The 17031-nt window shown below is 39.3% G+C and overlaps 2 protein-coding genes across 2 annotated transcripts in view; both read right to left on the reverse strand.

The window, feature by feature from the left end:
- Positions 1-302: 302 nt before the first annotated feature.
- On the reverse strand, positions 303-3725 carry ccdc65 (coiled-coil domain containing 65). The gene is made up of 9 exons (XM_069661649.1): positions 3719-3725; positions 2835-3007; positions 2273-2440; positions 2023-2192; positions 1615-1765; positions 1356-1529; positions 1029-1247; positions 829-948; positions 303-678 (listed from the first exon to the last, which is right to left on the reverse strand). The coding sequence occupies exons 2-9, from the start codon at positions 2976-2978 to the stop codon at positions 400-402; spliced, it is 1425 nt and encodes a 474-aa protein (XP_069517750.1). The 5' UTR covers positions 2979-3007; positions 3719-3725; the 3' UTR covers positions 303-399.
- Positions 3726-6128: 2403 nt separating this feature from the next.
- coch (coagulation factor C homolog, cochlin (Limulus polyphemus)) overlaps positions 6129-17031 on the reverse strand; it is an 11098-nt gene continuing 195 nt past the window's right edge. Inside the window, exons 2-14 of the mRNA XM_069662275.1 lie at positions 16744-16788; positions 14497-14653; positions 13025-13158; positions 11829-11897; positions 10446-10502; positions 10031-10178; positions 9640-9743; positions 8989-9215; positions 8789-8903; positions 8102-8245; positions 7852-8008; positions 7418-7512; positions 6129-7322 (exon numbers count right to left, since the gene is read on the reverse strand). Of these exons, the coding sequence (XP_069518376.1) occupies positions 7150-7322; positions 7418-7512; positions 7852-8008; positions 8102-8245; positions 8789-8903; positions 8989-9215; positions 9640-9743; positions 10031-10178; positions 10446-10502; positions 11829-11897; positions 13025-13158; positions 14497-14653; positions 16744-16788 (1625 nt within the window). The 3' untranslated portion in view covers positions 6129-7149. The remainder of the gene's footprint in view (positions 7323-7417; positions 7513-7851; positions 8009-8101; positions 8246-8788; positions 8904-8988; positions 9216-9639; positions 9744-10030; positions 10179-10445; positions 10503-11828; positions 11898-13024; positions 13159-14496; positions 14654-16743; positions 16789-17031) is intronic.

Consider the following 17031-nt stretch of genomic DNA (forward strand, 5'->3'; position numbering starts at 1 on the left):
CACGACTAAATAAACACGACCAGGCTGCAAACTAAACAATGTTTGAACTCGTGTTCGATATCAGCCGTCTTTCTTTTCTAACTGAAACAAACAACGAGCCGCTCAGAGACTGAAACAGAATCATGTGAGCACCAGAGCCACGATGCATTCAGGGCCACACAAATTTTCCTGAGATTCCTGAGACACCTGAACGTGATCAGCTGATGAAGACCTCAGAGAGTGGTCGATCTTTAAATGTTCTGTTTTTATTTACATTTTTCATCAAAGAAAACCAAATTTAAATTGAACACTTTTTGTGATGTTTGACTTTTATGACTCTGCCTGTTTCTCGACGTTTCTTTTTGTGAACGTTTCCTCGTTCTAAAGAGTTTCCTCCTCGTGTCAGCGCTGCAGTCAGTCCTACAGCGAGTGTTTGACGGCGTGAACAGCCTCGATGACGGTGTGGCGTCTGCTGGTGTTGGGCGGGTCGGTGGTGGTGGGGGCGCGGTACACGGTGAGCAGGGCGTGGCGTTGGTCCAGGTGTTGATGGCTGACCGTCATGGCGTCCAGGTGCTGACGCAGGAGGAGCCTGAGCTGCTGGTTCTCTCTGATCAGGTCCTCTCTGTGTCTCTTCAGAGCTTCTCGCTGCAGCATGGCGGCGTTGATGCTCCGCGTCACCTGATGGAGCTCAGGTACAGGCTGCAGACAGACGGAGGTCAGAGGTCACAGAAGGCCAAAGCTGAGTTACACGTTCTAGAAGCAGTCCCCGGGTTGAAGAAGCTGCTTGAAACCACACATGAAGAAAAATTGTAACCAAAGGAGGACCTGGACCTGTGAATCCCGTCCTACCTGTGCTGTTTCCTGTGTCTCAGGTGCAGCTTCCTGTCTGTGTCCCTCTGCAGGAAGTGTTGGGAGGACTTCGCTCTCCAGCTTGCGACTCATTTCGGCGGCTCGTATAACCGTCTCCCCCTGCAGCAGCAGAGAGACACCAGAGTGAGGGGAAACTCAAAGAGGATCTGGAAGTTAAACAGGAAGTGAGGAGGTGTCACCTTGGCGATGACTGCCTGCAGTCTCTTGGCAGCGTTGTCGCTCTGGACGGTGAGGTCGATAAGCTGCTTCCTCGTCGCCGTCTGAGCCTGGATCAGCTGATCTCTGAGCTTGTGAGTGCTGCGGTTCACCTGGTCTCTGGCTGCTGTCAGGTGCTGTTCCACAGACTGATGTTCTGTCTTACTGGAGGTCAGCCTCCTCCTCAGCGTCACGACAGAGTCCTGAGAGAGGGAGGAGATAAGATGGAGGCTGTGATGCACCCCAACGCCTCCTGCACAGATTAAATCAGATTAAATCTCCTCCATCAATCAAACTTTCCTCCCGCTCACCTGCAGCAGCTTCACCTTCTTCATGTCTGTCTGCGTGGTCTGAACGAGCTGCTGGTTCTCCTGCAGCAGCGTGTGCAGATCCCTCTTCTCTTTGCTGCAGAGCTGCTCGGCCTCCTGCAGCTTCAGCGCCTCCTCCTTCAGCTTCGGGCTGTTGGCCATAACCAGAGTAGCTTTCTGTGCACAGAGAGGAGACACTCAGAGCTCAGACCAGGACGCATATGTGCCAGAGAGGAGAGAGGGAGCAGTCTGAGTGAGGTACCCGGAGGTCTATGGAGCTGTCGTAGGACTCCATGCCGGCTCTGTACAGTCTGTGGATTTCACGCACCACGTTTCTGTGCTGCTCCTCCACATTGAACACAGCGGCCTCCAGATCTGCTCGCTGCTGCTCGGAGTGATCCAACATCTGCTTCCTGAGAACCAACGCGGATCACATCAGACACATTATGTTTGTTTTGTTTTTCTTTTGGAAACTCGAAGAATTCAGACGTAACCGATGCCGACTCAGCTGAGGACATTTATCAGATTTACTGAACTGTTTTCATCTGGTTCTTCCCAACACCTCTGATCAGCTGACTTTAAGAGCAGTGAACTCATCAGTGTGTCTGTTCTGTCTCGGCTGTAGTGATCTCTGCAGCCTGCAGGGGGCGCTGTGTTCCCTCACACTCACCTGTCAGAGTTGAACCTGGAGCTGAGCTGCTGCAGGCCGCTCTCCCACTGCTGCTGCACGAACGTCAGCCGTTTGTCCTGCTGTGCCCACAGACGCTCCACCTGCTGCAGGTGAACACGCTGCACCTGAGCCGACTGACGCTCCGCCTCCTGCAGGTCGTGCTCCAGGTTCTGAAACAGGAAGTGACACGCTGAGGGTGAACAGGTTAATGTACAGTGTGAAGGAACAGGAAGAGGAGCAGCTGGTTCACCTTGATGACGCTGTCCAGCGCGTCCAGCTGCCTCTCAAACGTCTGCGTGAGCACCGTGACGTCTTTCCGCAGCTCGGCGGCTCGAGTCTGACGGAGGATCGACCTCCAGCCGTCGTTCAGCTTCAGCAGGTTCACCGCCGTGTTCCTCTCCTCCTTCTGCAGCTTGTCCTGACATCACATCACATGAACAAGTTTAAGGCGGATCTGATGAATCTCACAGCCGGAGTTAGTTTGAGTGTGACCAAAGATTTCTAAGATAAATATGAAATGACTTCCTTTAGCCCTGTCGTGCTGCGTGTTCCGGGTCTGTTTAGCCTGTAAACATATGATTTCCTTTGCACAGAAAGAAGTTTACCTCCTTCAGACAGCTCATTGCACGGCTGTCTGTGCTCGAGCCCGCAGGACACATACAAATAAAAGACAACAAAACAAACAATTTACTTTGATATTGGTCTAACATTCCTGCTGTTTGAAACCTCTTTGAGCCTGAGAACAGAGAGTAAAGTGTAAAATCGTCCTCCTTCATCACGGCTGTCATGTCTTTAATAACATCTATAATTACCTTGAGAAACAGCGTGAGGATCTCCTCCTTCTTCTTGGCAGTCTCCTCCTCAGCCTGAGCTCTCTGCTGCAGGAACAGCAGCCTCTCTCCCTCCGTCCTCCCTCCAACTTTACCTCCTCCACCTTTCTTTGTCTTCTTCGGCATGGCTCCTCCTCCTCTCTCTACCAACACACCTGACTTAGTAATACATAAAAAATCATATTCCAGCTGTTTCACTTCAGATTACAAACTAAAAAACACATTTAAGCCCTTTATAAAGACGAGAGGGCGTTTACACCGACAGGATCATAAGGATGTTTTTCAGACGAGCAGTCGAATTTAAAAACCTAGAAACTCATATTTGGTTCGTTTGTTGGCTTTTATTTTACAACCTGATTTTAATGTCGTTTTTTACATTGAATTTATTACTTACGCACAGTTTGATTTTATAGTAGGGAGTATTTCCGCAGTGTTGTATTGGAGGCCTTCAACATTACGAAGTGTAACTACAGCTTTAATGCAGATGAATGTCTTTTTACCCACTCAGTTTGCGATTCTCTGCTAATTATGCTCACTAGCTTGCCAGCTAACACCAGGTGTTCGGTCATTAAACTTACCTGTCTGTACAAAGCAGAGGTCACGGTGTGTTTTGATATAACATCTGCTTTCTCCTGTTAAACTAAGTCGATCCTCCCTAAATGTATATCTGCTGTAATCCAAACTAAATATTAGATAGATTAGCTTTCATACGTGCTAATTAAGTCGACGTGAATTAACGTTTGCTAACGATGGTAAAACTGTGTTTTCCCACAGAATTTACCGGAAGTAAATTAAACAACGGAAACATCAAAGGACAGTCAGACATATACCGGCTCTGTGTGAAGGATAAAATAACTGAATCTTACCGTGAACACTGTGAGAAACAAACGCGAACAAAGTCTCGAGCAACAGGCGGCGGTGAGTGTTTGTGTTCCGTCTCTATAGCAACAGCTCTGGAGACGACCCGCCATGTTGGATCGAAACAACAATGAGGAAATTCGATATAAAACCCCTAATAATATATTTTTTATAACTCATATAATAATATGTGAATATGAAAAATAATAATTTTGACATTTACTGATTGATTAATGAACAGCAAATATAATAATAATAATATAAAATGTATATATTTCTGTCCATGGTAATTATATATTTGTTTTTTTTAAATAAATAACTAAAAATTCCGGCAAAAATAAAACCACTAGGTTGTATAATTAATTAAATCATTTATAAAGCATCTAATAGATTTCTAATATTTCAGCAAAGTTTTAATATCTTTATTATTGTCACATTATTACCAGTGAAGCAATGATACTGCACGTTCAGGCTCCCTCTAACAGTACATATATATATATATATAAGTCTAATCATAAACATCTGGAATCTATTACCAAAAAAAACAAAAAACTACAATATAAAAGTAAAGAAGTAAGAGTAAGAATCAGCCAGTGAAACACAAGATCGATAAATAAGCATATTTATGTGTTTACAGCCGATCCTAAAACTGATGAACTGTCACCATCAAGGAGCTCTGGCTTCTATGACTGCCAACAGCTGATTGGCTGAGCTTCATACAGGCCTGTGGTACAAGACACCTGAATAGGCGAGCCGACTACACTCTGCATGTAACAGACAGGTAACATTCATTTTGGTCATTATAACCTGGAATATTTTAACTGTGGAAGTGAGAGTTGGCTTATTAACACGGCACCTTAAAATGTACTGATTCGTTTTTGTTTGATGCATTTAAAGTCTTTACTTTTAAAAACACTAATTGTGTGAAATATGAAAAAAAAAAAGGTCTTCTGTTTCTGCTCTGCGGTGTGTCCAGCAGGTGGCGCCACATCTCTCATTAAGAGTTTGAGCTGCAGTTGCACAAATCACTGGACAAGGTATAAAAATAACTATTCTTTATTAAGAGTCACAATGAAAACAGGTAATAAATACAGGTAATAAAGGACAGAGCATCATTTAACATCTGGTTCCCATCGGAGGTTTCATTTACACAGAGACAAAATTCAGATTTAATGTTAATATTTGTTCTTACAGCCGGTCACCTGACTCCTCCTGCACACGTCATCAACAGGACCAAGTTAACTAATCAAAAAGAAGCACACAGGTAACTTTATTCCTTTTTACTTTAATCCAACATTCTGTCTTTTCTCAGAGAAGTTTAGTTTTTTCAGTTTATTTCTATTAAACTACAGAATTCAAACTTTTACAGTACACAGAGTTCAACACAACACACATATTACCATACAGAATGGACATGAGGGCATTTGAGTGTAACTTTAGTCATTTATGAGCTCTAATGTGTTTTTTCTTATGTCACATGCCAAACTCCATAAAACATATTACAAAATTAAGAAACATATTTCTTATCTCCCGTAGTAACCTGATCAACATTGACATAGGATATGGTGTTTACTTTGAGACAGAAATATGTTGTACATTTTTTATTTATGTGTGAACACTGATGAACTTCCAGCTGAGCATCCACAGGTGTTTGTGTCTGTGTGAATCTATTTTTGTGTTCATCAATAAAAGGGTTTACATGAATACACATTGTTTTCGTAAAAGTGAATTTTTTAAAGTAGGTTTTTCTGCTGAAGCCGAGCTGTAGCTCTGTCCTAATATTAAAAATGAAAGGTTACACTTAAAGAAAAACACAGACATGTAAGAGTTTGGCAAATGTACATCAGGATAATTACGGCATAAACAAGAGAAGAGATTAAAACTTAGACACAAAAGATATTTCCTTAACAAGGTATTTATCCTGTTACATGATACAAATCTGAAAAAAAAGATTAATGCAAGTAGAGATGATTTAAGAACTGTACGTATGATTCTCTTTATTTTGCAGAATTTTCTTTTTTTTTTTAATAAGGGTTAAAACATTCATTCAGTCACCTCTTATTCATAACGTGCAGATGTCCACAGAAAGTTTCTCCTTTAGACACTCAAATATGTGAAAGTCACCTGGATCTACTAAAAGAATTACACACATAGTATTCAAGAATTCAAGTTTTTCTTTTTATTCAAGGAATTTTCAGAAATGATGATTCAGGGCCTGTGTCCACTAACAACAAATACAGTCAGTGGACACAGGTCCTTATTCTGTAACTCACTCTATTTTGGGGTAATTATGGAAAAATGCTCTATTCCTAATGTAAAAAAATGATACAAATATTTAGAGATCTTTCCTTATGATTAGGAAATAAATATCTCATAATAACAAGAATTTCATGAACAAAACAAAAGATGTGTCTTTAACTATGAAACTGTGATTTTGACATACAAAACTCATATTTTCGAGAAATGCCAAATTTTGAGAGACAAAAGTCAGAACTGCAAGATCATTTAAAAAAATGTTTTCTGTTGTTGTGCAGTTTATAACTGTATGTGACCAGGTATTTCATATTTCTTCTTTCACTTTAAATAAACCCTGCAGAACAAAGCCAGCATCTCTGTCTCAGCTAATTACACAACTGTTGATTCTGGCTGCTTCAAAGTTAGCCGGGTTAAATTTACATAATGACTTAAGCTAGCTAATATGACATTATTAGCTAGTTTCAATAAGTTGCTAACAAAAGTAATTTTTTTTGTTTTATTAATAGAATTTGTGTTTTATTTAAAGGCAATATAAAACTAGCAGGTGTTCAAAAAAAAGAACTGTAATTTGGTAAAAAAAATCTGATAACAGATTAAAACATACTGACAGAGGATTTAGTGAAAAGTGAAAGATTTCTGTTTCTACAGTCGATGATGCTGATTGGTTGATTTCCCAACGTCTCCTATATTAAATAGAAAATGTTTTTGGTATATATGTGCGATTTCCGTTCAATGTCTTATTTACATGTGTTTTAATGTGTAAGTATCAGTATTAGTATAGGTGTCAGTATATATACAGTGTGTGTGTGTCTGTGTTCTTGTACTTCTATCTTTGTGAGGACCTAACTGTGTACCTGCAAAGTGAGGACATATTCTGTTTTTTTGCTTAATTTTGCTATAAGAGGGGTAATACTTGGTTTAAGGTTTAAGGGCTCTGCAAGGTCAGTGAGGGACCTGCCTAGTGTTGAAGTACAAATGTGTACTTTTATTTAATTTGGAGCCGTTTCTCTACATTCAAACTGAGGACGTTTTGCAAAGTGAGGACATCACATCAGTCCTCATATCTTCAAGCTGTTTGAGGATTCTGAGTCCAAGGGTTGGGTTTGGAAGTACAAGTATGGAAGTACAAACCTCTGAGTGTGAGTGTGTGTGTGTGTGTGTGTGTGTGTGTGTGTGTGTGTTATTAATTGTTGTCAGTGAAATCTCGGCAGATTCCTCGGACCACTTGAGGGATGAACTCGCCAAGGCCGGTGAACTCTCTGGTGAAGAAGGTGTGACTGTCCTTCGGCTCTGATGACATCGATTTGAGGTCATCAAGGGGTGCCCATGCCACGCCCACTGAGTACACAGTGATGCCTAGTGATTGGAGGATAGCAGAAACAAAAGGCGATGGTTTTAGTAACAAATGAACACACACTACTGTTGTTTTTTATTTAGTTTAAAGCACACACCTTGTTTTTGTGCATTCATCGCCGGGCTTCTGACGTCATCGTATGATTGGCCGTCTGTTACAATAATAAGGAAGTTGCGGCCTGGTCCTGTACGCCTGCAAGGAAAAATAATGTTTAACTTCTAGAGCAGGTGTTTTCTTCCTCCAGGCGTAATGAATCTACGTCTCAACTGTAACCTCAGAAATCCAAACATTACTTTGTGATCGTGTACATTTTGCAGCAGTGAGTAAAAAGTTATTGTGACATCTACAAGCTTTGTTCTGGTAAATTACTAAATAATTTTACAGCCTAAAATATGTACAAATATTCCAGATAAATCAAAATAAATCTGTATGAAGGAAATGTGTTCTTTTGTATCGGGTCATTACTCGGTATTTTGTGATGTTTTAAAATACAGTACTGAACACAAACAGAACTCTTAGGTGTGTTGTTACCTGAACAGGTTCTGGGTGGTGTAGGTGATGGCTGCTCCGGTGGCTGTTCCTCCACTCATGTAGGGGATCCTCCTCAGAGCGTTGATGGAGTCCTCTTTGTTGTGGTAGTCAAACAGGCTGAACTCCAGCCTCTGATCGTAGGTGAACTGCACCGCACCTGGACATCCAACACACAATCAGCCAATCAGCTCGTACTGCACGGTTAGCTTTTTAATCAATCTCTTAAATCATTTCAGCGTCTGAAGCTCACCTATACGAGCGCCAACGTCAGAGATGTCAAAGCTTCTGGCGACTCCTGCCAGGAAGTCCAGGACCAGCCGGAAGTTTCCGTCTCCGACGCTGGATGAACCGTCGATGAGGAAGCCGATGTTCACAGAGTTGTAGCAGGTTTTACCTTAAAAAAAACACAGGTTCATTTAACAGATCTTTTCTTCTACACCATGAATTAACATTTACACTATAAGCTTTCATACTGTGTGAAAGTATGGAAGGTTTGTGACCTTTCAGCACGAGGCACGTCCAGTTTGTCTGCTGTTTATTTTCACTTTCTGTAGAGGATTAAATTTGACGATTTCAGTGACCGCCTGATGTTTATTTATTATCCTGTGCTATTTAAAATGATGGTTGTCATTATGTCTATTATATTATATTTCCATTATTATATGTGTGTGTGTTAATGTTATATATTTCTTTTGTAATGTGTCAATGAATAGTTTTAGCATTGTTACAGTGTTATATTAGTACTTTAAGGTAATCTGTAGGTAACAGACGTGGGTACTCCTTCAAACCCAGGAGTATTGTATTTGATCTCATCTAACTCTGCAAGAAAGCAAAGCAATCTATTCCTTTTGTTTTAGGTCTGTGGCTTGTTTTGTTGTGTAGTGTGTCCTAATAATGTGTCATATAAAGTTATATATATGTTAACGTTTAGTCTTACTGCAGAGCAGGCCGTCCAGAGAGCAGATTCTCTGAGTGAGAGGTTTGACGTGTTTGGTTGTGCTGAACCAGCTGGGGATCATATAAGTGAAGAAGCCGTTATCTTTACACACCGCCTGCAGGAAGAGAAACAGATGCTCTGCTGTCATATAAACATATTTTAGTGTTTAATAAATAATATAAAGAGAGTAAAGTGTGCACCTTCTTCATGAACTCTTTGTCTCGCACCATGCCGAGCTCCTCGGGTGCCGGTTTGGCCACAGACACCAGGAAAACATTGATGCCAGACTCTCTGGCCAACATGGCCGCCTGCTCCAGGTCGTCAGACGGCCAGCCGTCAACCAACACCATCATCACCCGGGGGTGACCCCGCCTTCCCCCGTTCTCCTGGGTGAAGAAGCTCTCCGCTGTGTGCATGATGGCCTTACCTGCACCAAGACAACAACAGAGCAAGAAAAAAAACATGTTTATGTGGTTTAAAATAATTTAATTTCCTTGAAGTGTTTTTCATTTTTAGTTTTAAATTCGGCAAATACAAAAAAGAAGCTTTAGAGGAAGTAAGCAAAACACAATCTCTGTGAAGAACGACACATCCCCACATATGCCCAAAGTTTGATGGGTGCATGCAGTCTGTGTTACATGTGTGTTTGTTTATGTGACTATGTGAGGACTGAGATTTGAGACCTGGAAAGTGAGGACACTTTATCTGTCTGTATGTCTTCAAAGGGCTGCGTTCAGGTTAACCTTAGGATCAGGTTAGGACTAAGGTAAGAGAATATTGGAGCTTATTTACATGGAAGTCTAAGTATAGTTTTAGGTACAAACATGTATGTTTGTGTATGTGTGTATTACCTGTGTTGGTGTCTCCTCCCAGGTAGGCCAGCTCCTTGATGGCAAACAGCAGCTCTTTAGGAGTAGTGTAGTTGTTCAGAAAGAACTCTGTCCTGGGAGAGTCACTGCACACAAACAGATGGATGGTAAATAATGGAGACATACTGAAAGTATTCAGACCACTTCAGTAAAAGTAACAGAACCCTCTGTGAACTACTTCATTAAAATTGAACTCCTACAGTCAAAGCCCTACTCGAGTAAAGTGTGCATCATCAAAAGTTAGTTGAAAGGTGCATGTGGATGTTGACACCTTCCATTTTTTTTTTACGCCACCTGGGAACATACATTCATTTGCCTGTGTGTGTGTGTGTGTGAGAGAGAGACAGAGAGAGAGAGAGGGAGAGAGTCAGACCTGGCCTGGACCAGCCCAACATGTGGTCCAGTTGATCCGACCCTCAACATGGCCGCCAGCTTAGTGACAAAGTTCTTCTGCAGGTTGAACCTCCGCTGTCCGATGTTGTTGCTGCTGTCGATCACCACGGCGATGTCCATCTGACAGTCTGCGCACAAACACCACAGCTATTACATTTTTAACCTGATATATTGTATATTTTGTATTTTATTATAAATGTCTGTTTTATTTCATGACTCTTGCACTACACACTTCACTATAGTCACATTAAAAAAATGTTTTTTTCCCCACTGAAGTACAAAAGTGTTTTACTTCTTCTTTATGTAGAAACTTCTTGGAAATAAAACTGTTCTGATTTTAATTCCTGATTTTTTTAATGACAAAACACCTTCAAAACAATGAACACACAATTTACCTTTATTTCCTCCTGTCAGAGCTTTCTTCACCGATGGCTTCTTCAGTGGTTTCTTTGCTGCCACACGCACATGCACACACACACACACACACACACACACACACACACAGGTCAGCTGGGATAACAGTCTGTCTGGTGGAAACATCAAACTCCCGTTGTGTCTGGAAGCTTCAGAGGAAGTAAAAATCCTGACAGCCGAAGAAAACGTCTGTTTATGTACCTCTGTGTCACAACTTTCAAAATAAAGATGGGATTCAAATAACAAAGAGTCTCAAATAATGGCCGACATGAACAGATAAAAGATCCCACATTTGCCTATACTGAAACCATTCACAAGGTGAATTCAGTATAACACACATTTCTGAATAGAACCAAACCTGCAGATGGAAACGAGAAGTTTCATTTAACACATTTTTCTACACTCAGAAAATGGCAAAATGTAAGTGACTGAGGTTATTAACAGAATTGTTATTAAAATGAGATGTTGTAAAAATAATAATAATAAATAATAACAATAATAATACATTGTATTTGAATAGCACTTGTAAAAACCAGCATCACAAGTGTTGAAACACATACATGTTGGGTCTCTAAATACTATAAAAGAGTCCTGAGGTAACTTTTGTTACGATTCAGCGCTGTATAGATAAAAATTGATTGATTGATAGAACAATGATAAAATAAACAGTAATGTATAAATAAGTCAGATATAAGTAAATAAACATAAATAATTAAAAACAATTTAAGGATTAAAAAATACAAATAGAAAACCAAGGAAAAACTTTAAATAAAAATAAGTTAAAAAATAATTTAAATGACAATCTTTATTAGATATATCGTATATGGAGATGTCAGTGGCAAGAATGCATAATGCTAAACAGTCAACCATCAGTGCCTGGGCTTCCTTTACGGACAAAGTGAAAGATTTTCTTTGCACATGCACTTAGTCATAGACCCTACTCAATTATTGTTATGCAGCGAATATCATACAGATATTTTCAAATTTGATCTTATTTGTCAAGAATTTGTTAATTTTTATTTCATTATACTTTATTTCATTTATTTATTAATTTGTCCCCTCATACTCCTCATTTCTTTCTTTCTTTCTCCATTTTGATTGATTGATTGATTGATTTGTATTAATGATTGTCATATAGATTGTGTATTTCTTTGTGTATGTCGTTTTCTGTCCATGTTAAACATCAATGAAAAGTTTAAAAAAAAAAAGATTTAAATGGAACCCTGGAATAAGTGCTTTTGGCATAAACATTATACAGAGATAAAGACCTGTTTCTACTTTAAATAATCTGTTTCAATACAAAGATTTTGCTCTTGAAGAGCAGAGTATTAATGGTTGTATTAATAATGATGTGTAACATTTACCTGGTGCAGCTGCAGGCAGAGCTGTTGTACTGGTCTCACTGGTCAACTCCAGTGGCGAACTAACTGGTTCTGATAAAACACACACACACACACACACACACACACACACACACATATGATAATTAGTTAATAATCAGTTGTCTCTGGATATGTTTCCTGTTTAAATCTGAATATCAACATGTGTTAATCACCACAGTTTTACAAAAACACGTAAAGTTTAAGTGTGCAAAAACAACAAGGCAAGAAAAGATGAAAACATGTTAATGTGATTGTAACATCATTTTATCATCAACGTTTCCTATTGTTGATCAGCAAATACAAAAAGAAGCTAAAAAGGAAGAAAGCTAAACACCAACTTACAGAAAAAGGGCCTAAAAATCCACCAATAGGGCCAAAGTTAGAAGGGTGCATGCAGTCTGTGAGGACTGAGGTTTGAGACCTGGAAAGTGAGGACACTTTATCTGTCTGTATGTCTTCATAGCTGCTTTCAGGTTAACCTTAGGATCAGGTTATTACTAATCCAGTTTGGTATATATGTGTATATTTAAATAAACACATTATCACTTATCTTAGATATATGTCCTGTTTAAAACTTAATATTAACATGTGTTAATCACCAGTTATAATAAAATCACTTGAAAAATCTAAGTGTGCAATGACAAAGTACTGTGAGGAAATTAATATTCAAAGCTGCATTTACATTATTTTGGTCTATAGGGGGCATTAAACATGACACGAAAAGTTGTAAACACAACCCTGGCACATATTACGTATATGCGATTTCCTGATCAGCTTTAGGATTAAACTCTGGCTCTAAAATCAAGTGGTTGAAAGCTGCAAAGCACAGGAAGAGGTGACCCTTGAGCTGTTGAGTTTGTTGGTCAAAGAGCTGGTTTTGAATTCAAGAGTGACGTTTCAATGTCAACTTATACGCCAACATGGAACAAAGAAAGTTCCAGAAAAAACAATTTAAAAACAGTTGTCATGATCTTGTGATTGTGTTAAAAAAAAGCTGAACATTTTCATCAACTGGTCATCAGTAACGACTTAAACACTGCGGTAAAGTTTTAAAAATAATTGGTTATAATGTGACTTCTTCAAATAGCTGGTTTCATTAAAAATAAACGGAATGTGCAGATCACTCAATAAATTAATCAACAAACCAATCAATAAATGACCAAAACGGCTCCACCTACTGGTGAGGCTGAAGGAGGCGGTCCAGCGGGACAGGGCCTGTGATTGAATGCCGTTGGCGTAGGAGCTCATGTAGTTGTATCGACCGTGCAGCTTGTGAACCCTGACGGGGCCACCAGACGGACCCAGGACCCCCCTGCAGAGACCAGACACAGAAAACGGAACTCTTCTCAAGTTAAACTAGAAAAACTTTTGATTTTAAATCATTGTCGTTTTGTAGATTATTTTTAACCGTCTTGTTAACACTGTTCTCGCCAACGTAACTGAAACTTTAGGCTGCTTTTAATCCTGTACGGATTCAAACAGCTATGGTGATGTGTTTACTGGCTCATGTTCTTCAGTTAGAAGTAAAACAGCCAACAACGAACTCATAGAGGCACTACGGCACTCTTTTCTTCTTCTTGGGGACTTAGCATAAAGACGTAGAACAGGAGGAAACAGCTAGCTAGAAAATCAGACTGCTAACACCTGTGAAGCTCGTAGGTAAAATGTTCTTTGTTTTAAAAAAAAGGGGTGAATTACTGTGAACGACATATTGTACTCTGGGCAGTATAACGCTGAGCAAAGAGGATCGCAATAAGACCCAAGTTGTAATAGAGTAGAATAATCCTTCAAGGCTTAACCGTTAATAATAAAGGAGTATAATTGTGAATGATTAACGCTCAGGTCTTTATGAAAGGAAAGAATGGAGTCACAGTGAGGTCTAAAATGAAACTGAGATCTTGTCAGAAGGAAGACGTGTTTCCACACTGACTCTGGAGCTTTGCATAAAAACATTGTAGAACAGGAAGTTTTCATTAGTTTGAAGTGAAAGAAACGAGTTGGAAACACAAATATTGGACAGGAAGAAGAGAGATGAAGAAGAGAGATGAAGAAGAGAGATGAAGAAGAGAGGAAGGATCCTGAGGGAGCAGAGTCGGTGTCGCTCAGAGTTTTTCCTCTCCGGGCCCCCGCAGAGGACGGAGGTCATTCAGGGTTGAGCGCTTAATCCTGCACATTCCTTCTTGGTGTTGGTGTTTTGTTGAGGTTCAGCACACAGCAGGACTCATTATTATGTCACATCTGCAGCTGCTGTCAGTAGCAAAACAGAGTGTTTGATATAGTGTCTGTAAATCTACACCCAACTGCACGACAGAAGCACCACACTCCACCCACACCTCCACTAAGTGTCATCTAACCTATCTGACAGACCTGACCTCAACCTATCAGCAAAGATGTTGTCTGCGTTTGTGTGACGTTCAGGTGCAGCTCATTCTAAAATGGATCAACTGGTACTGTGGTCCTGAAGGTCAAAACAATATTGATGCATGTTGTGACGTGTCTTTGTAAATCAGGGTGGATTGCTTACCAGGAAAAGTCAGTGTTATTTGGGAACAGCAGTTTTTAAGCTGGAGAAAAATACAGAAACAAAGAGCAGCAGGAATGTACAGAAAGAGACGGAACAGATTGACAGGAAGGTATAAAAAAGTCTCACCTGTGGACGGCAGCTCCACAGACGGAGGAGACGGCGGCATAGATTCCCGTACCGAACACAGAGACCCTCCACTGAGTGCAGTCTGGAGGACACAAAACCACCAGACCGTCCTCCACAAGGTCGGCCCCACGGGTCACACAGGTCACAGGGTACGGCACTGATCGACAAGTGACAGCAACAGTAATATGCAAGATAGGGTAACATAAGGTAAGATAAGATAAGATAAGATAAGATAAGATAACATAAGGTAAGATAGGGTAAGATAAGGTAAGATAAGATAAGATAACATAACATAAGGTAAGGTAAGATAAGATAAGGTAAGATAAGGTAAGATAAGATAAGATAAGATAAGGTAAGATAAGGTAAGATAAGATAAGATAAGATAAGGTAAGATAGGGTAAGATAAGATAAGATAAGATAAGATAACATAACATAAGGTAAGGTAAGATAAGATAAGATAAGGTAAGATAAGGTAAGGTATGAGATGAGGTATATGGTATGTGACAGTTTGTATGAAGGAAAGTGAAAAAGGAAATAAGTCAGCAAGTTGAAAAGTTGAAGAATATTATAATATAATAATAATAAGACATAATAGAATAAGTAGCAACAACATCTTTCTGTCTTCCTATCCGTCCGTCATGTGTTGAAGCTTTTTCAATATTTAGGTTTTTTTTAATTAGTCATCACTCACAAGAAACTGTATTCTGTAACTGTAAATGTATGTGGTCAATTCACTGTATTCTTAACCCTCAAACCAACAACTGTAGTCTGAACTCATCTAAACTATCCATCTCATGAGACGTGAGCGTGACGTCAGCATGTTAGCATCGACATCATGAGCACGTTAGCATGGTGATGTTTGCATTTAAAACTAAGCTGAAGTTGAAAACAAAGTGTGAAATATTATCTCGATAAAGTTAAGAGGGAAAATCCAACAGAGGAACTTTAAATAAAACATCCATAACTAGTAAAATATGCTTTCAATTGATGCAAGGATCTCAGGTTTGCATCAGGATATTGTTACTGATGATACAAAGTTAAACACAGAAGTTATTTATACATATTTTTTTATTATTATATTAGAGTATAAAAACTCGCAGTTATAGGCTGGTTACGACTGAGGATAGAAAAGGTTCTCTGTTACATAAGTGTCAGTAATATATTGAAATACAGTCAGAATAACAAATGTGCTCTTTGAAAGGACTGACACAGGATACAGGAATCTTTTCATCTGTTCCATCTATTAGACATTTAAAATTCAGACATTTTTATGATTCAGACTCAAAAGAAACAGAGAAAAAAAAACTTCTGAGGATGAACGAGAAGTCGTACAGAGAGGTTTAAAGTTACGGCAGAGACACAGAGGAGCTGTTTCTGTAACCACACAGACATCATTCATCACAGACAGGAAGGAGCAGAAGCGGGGATGATGCACTCACACATTTCCCATCAGCCCATCATTGAAGTTACCTCTCTGTATAATATCAGTCATATATTCTTTCCTGCTCCTCAGAGAATGGACCGTTTTATTTTATGACCCTTAAACGTCTCCTGTAGCACCACCTATTATTCAGTTTCAATTTTAAAAGTGTGACACTGTTTTGCTTTATTTTTTGTAATGGAAAAACACACCATCAGTGGTGTCTCACTTCCTGTATGTGACTTTATAAACACTTCATATTTGTACTAAAGTGTATATGAGGGTCAGGGCTAACTTTTATTCTATTATCTAATGAATGTAGTTTGTTGAAATGAGGGAAACAGTTCTGTTTATTAACTTTCTTACTTAGGAAATATTTCTTATGTGGCGTTCATGTGCATAACTTTGATATTCAAGTTGTAATAGGTTCATAGATACCAAATACTTGATTGTGTTAGCCATATAGTTATGATAATTTAGTAGTTATAATTTGCCCAAAGACTAACAACAGTATCACAGGATAAACTCACTTTTCTGCCCGTTTGATCAGTTCATAAAGTGTCATCAGACTCAATGATTCTGCTCCTGTAGATTTATATTTATAATTTGTTTGACAAGAAGAACAACGATCATCAGAAGTTTTCTTTGGGATAATTTAACTCTAAACATGACATTTAAACCTGTCACATATGGAAGCTCACATTAACTGTTAATCTGATATTACATCATCAGCCTTAGCAGACATATAGAGTGTTTTTCAAAATAAAATAAGGGAATAAAAAATAAGTCAACACAAACACACGCAGAGAGTTAACATTCAGACTTACCGCTGGATTCAGAGCCGACAGTCGAAGAGATCAGGAAGAAAATGCCTGAAGAGGAAGAGAGAGATCGTGTTAACCTGACATCAAATACACCCCAGAGAAGAAAGAGAGAAAGACAAAGAAAGACAGAAAAAAGAAAGAAAGAAAGAAAAAGAAAGAAAGAAAGAAAGAAAGAAAAAGAAAGAAAGAAAGAAAAAGAAAGACAGAAAGAAAGAAAGAAAAAGAAAGACAGAAAGAAAGAAAGAAAAAAAAGAAAGACAAAGAAAGACAGAAAAAAGAAAGAAAGAAAGA

This window comes from Semicossyphus pulcher, unplaced genomic scaffold, assembly GCF_022749685.1.
Source record: "Semicossyphus pulcher isolate SPU_LCO1_2020_fin unplaced genomic scaffold, fSemPul1.0.p SCAF_14, whole genome shotgun sequence".
Classification (NCBI taxonomy): domain Eukaryota; kingdom Metazoa; phylum Chordata; class Actinopteri; order Labriformes; family Labridae; genus Semicossyphus; species Semicossyphus pulcher.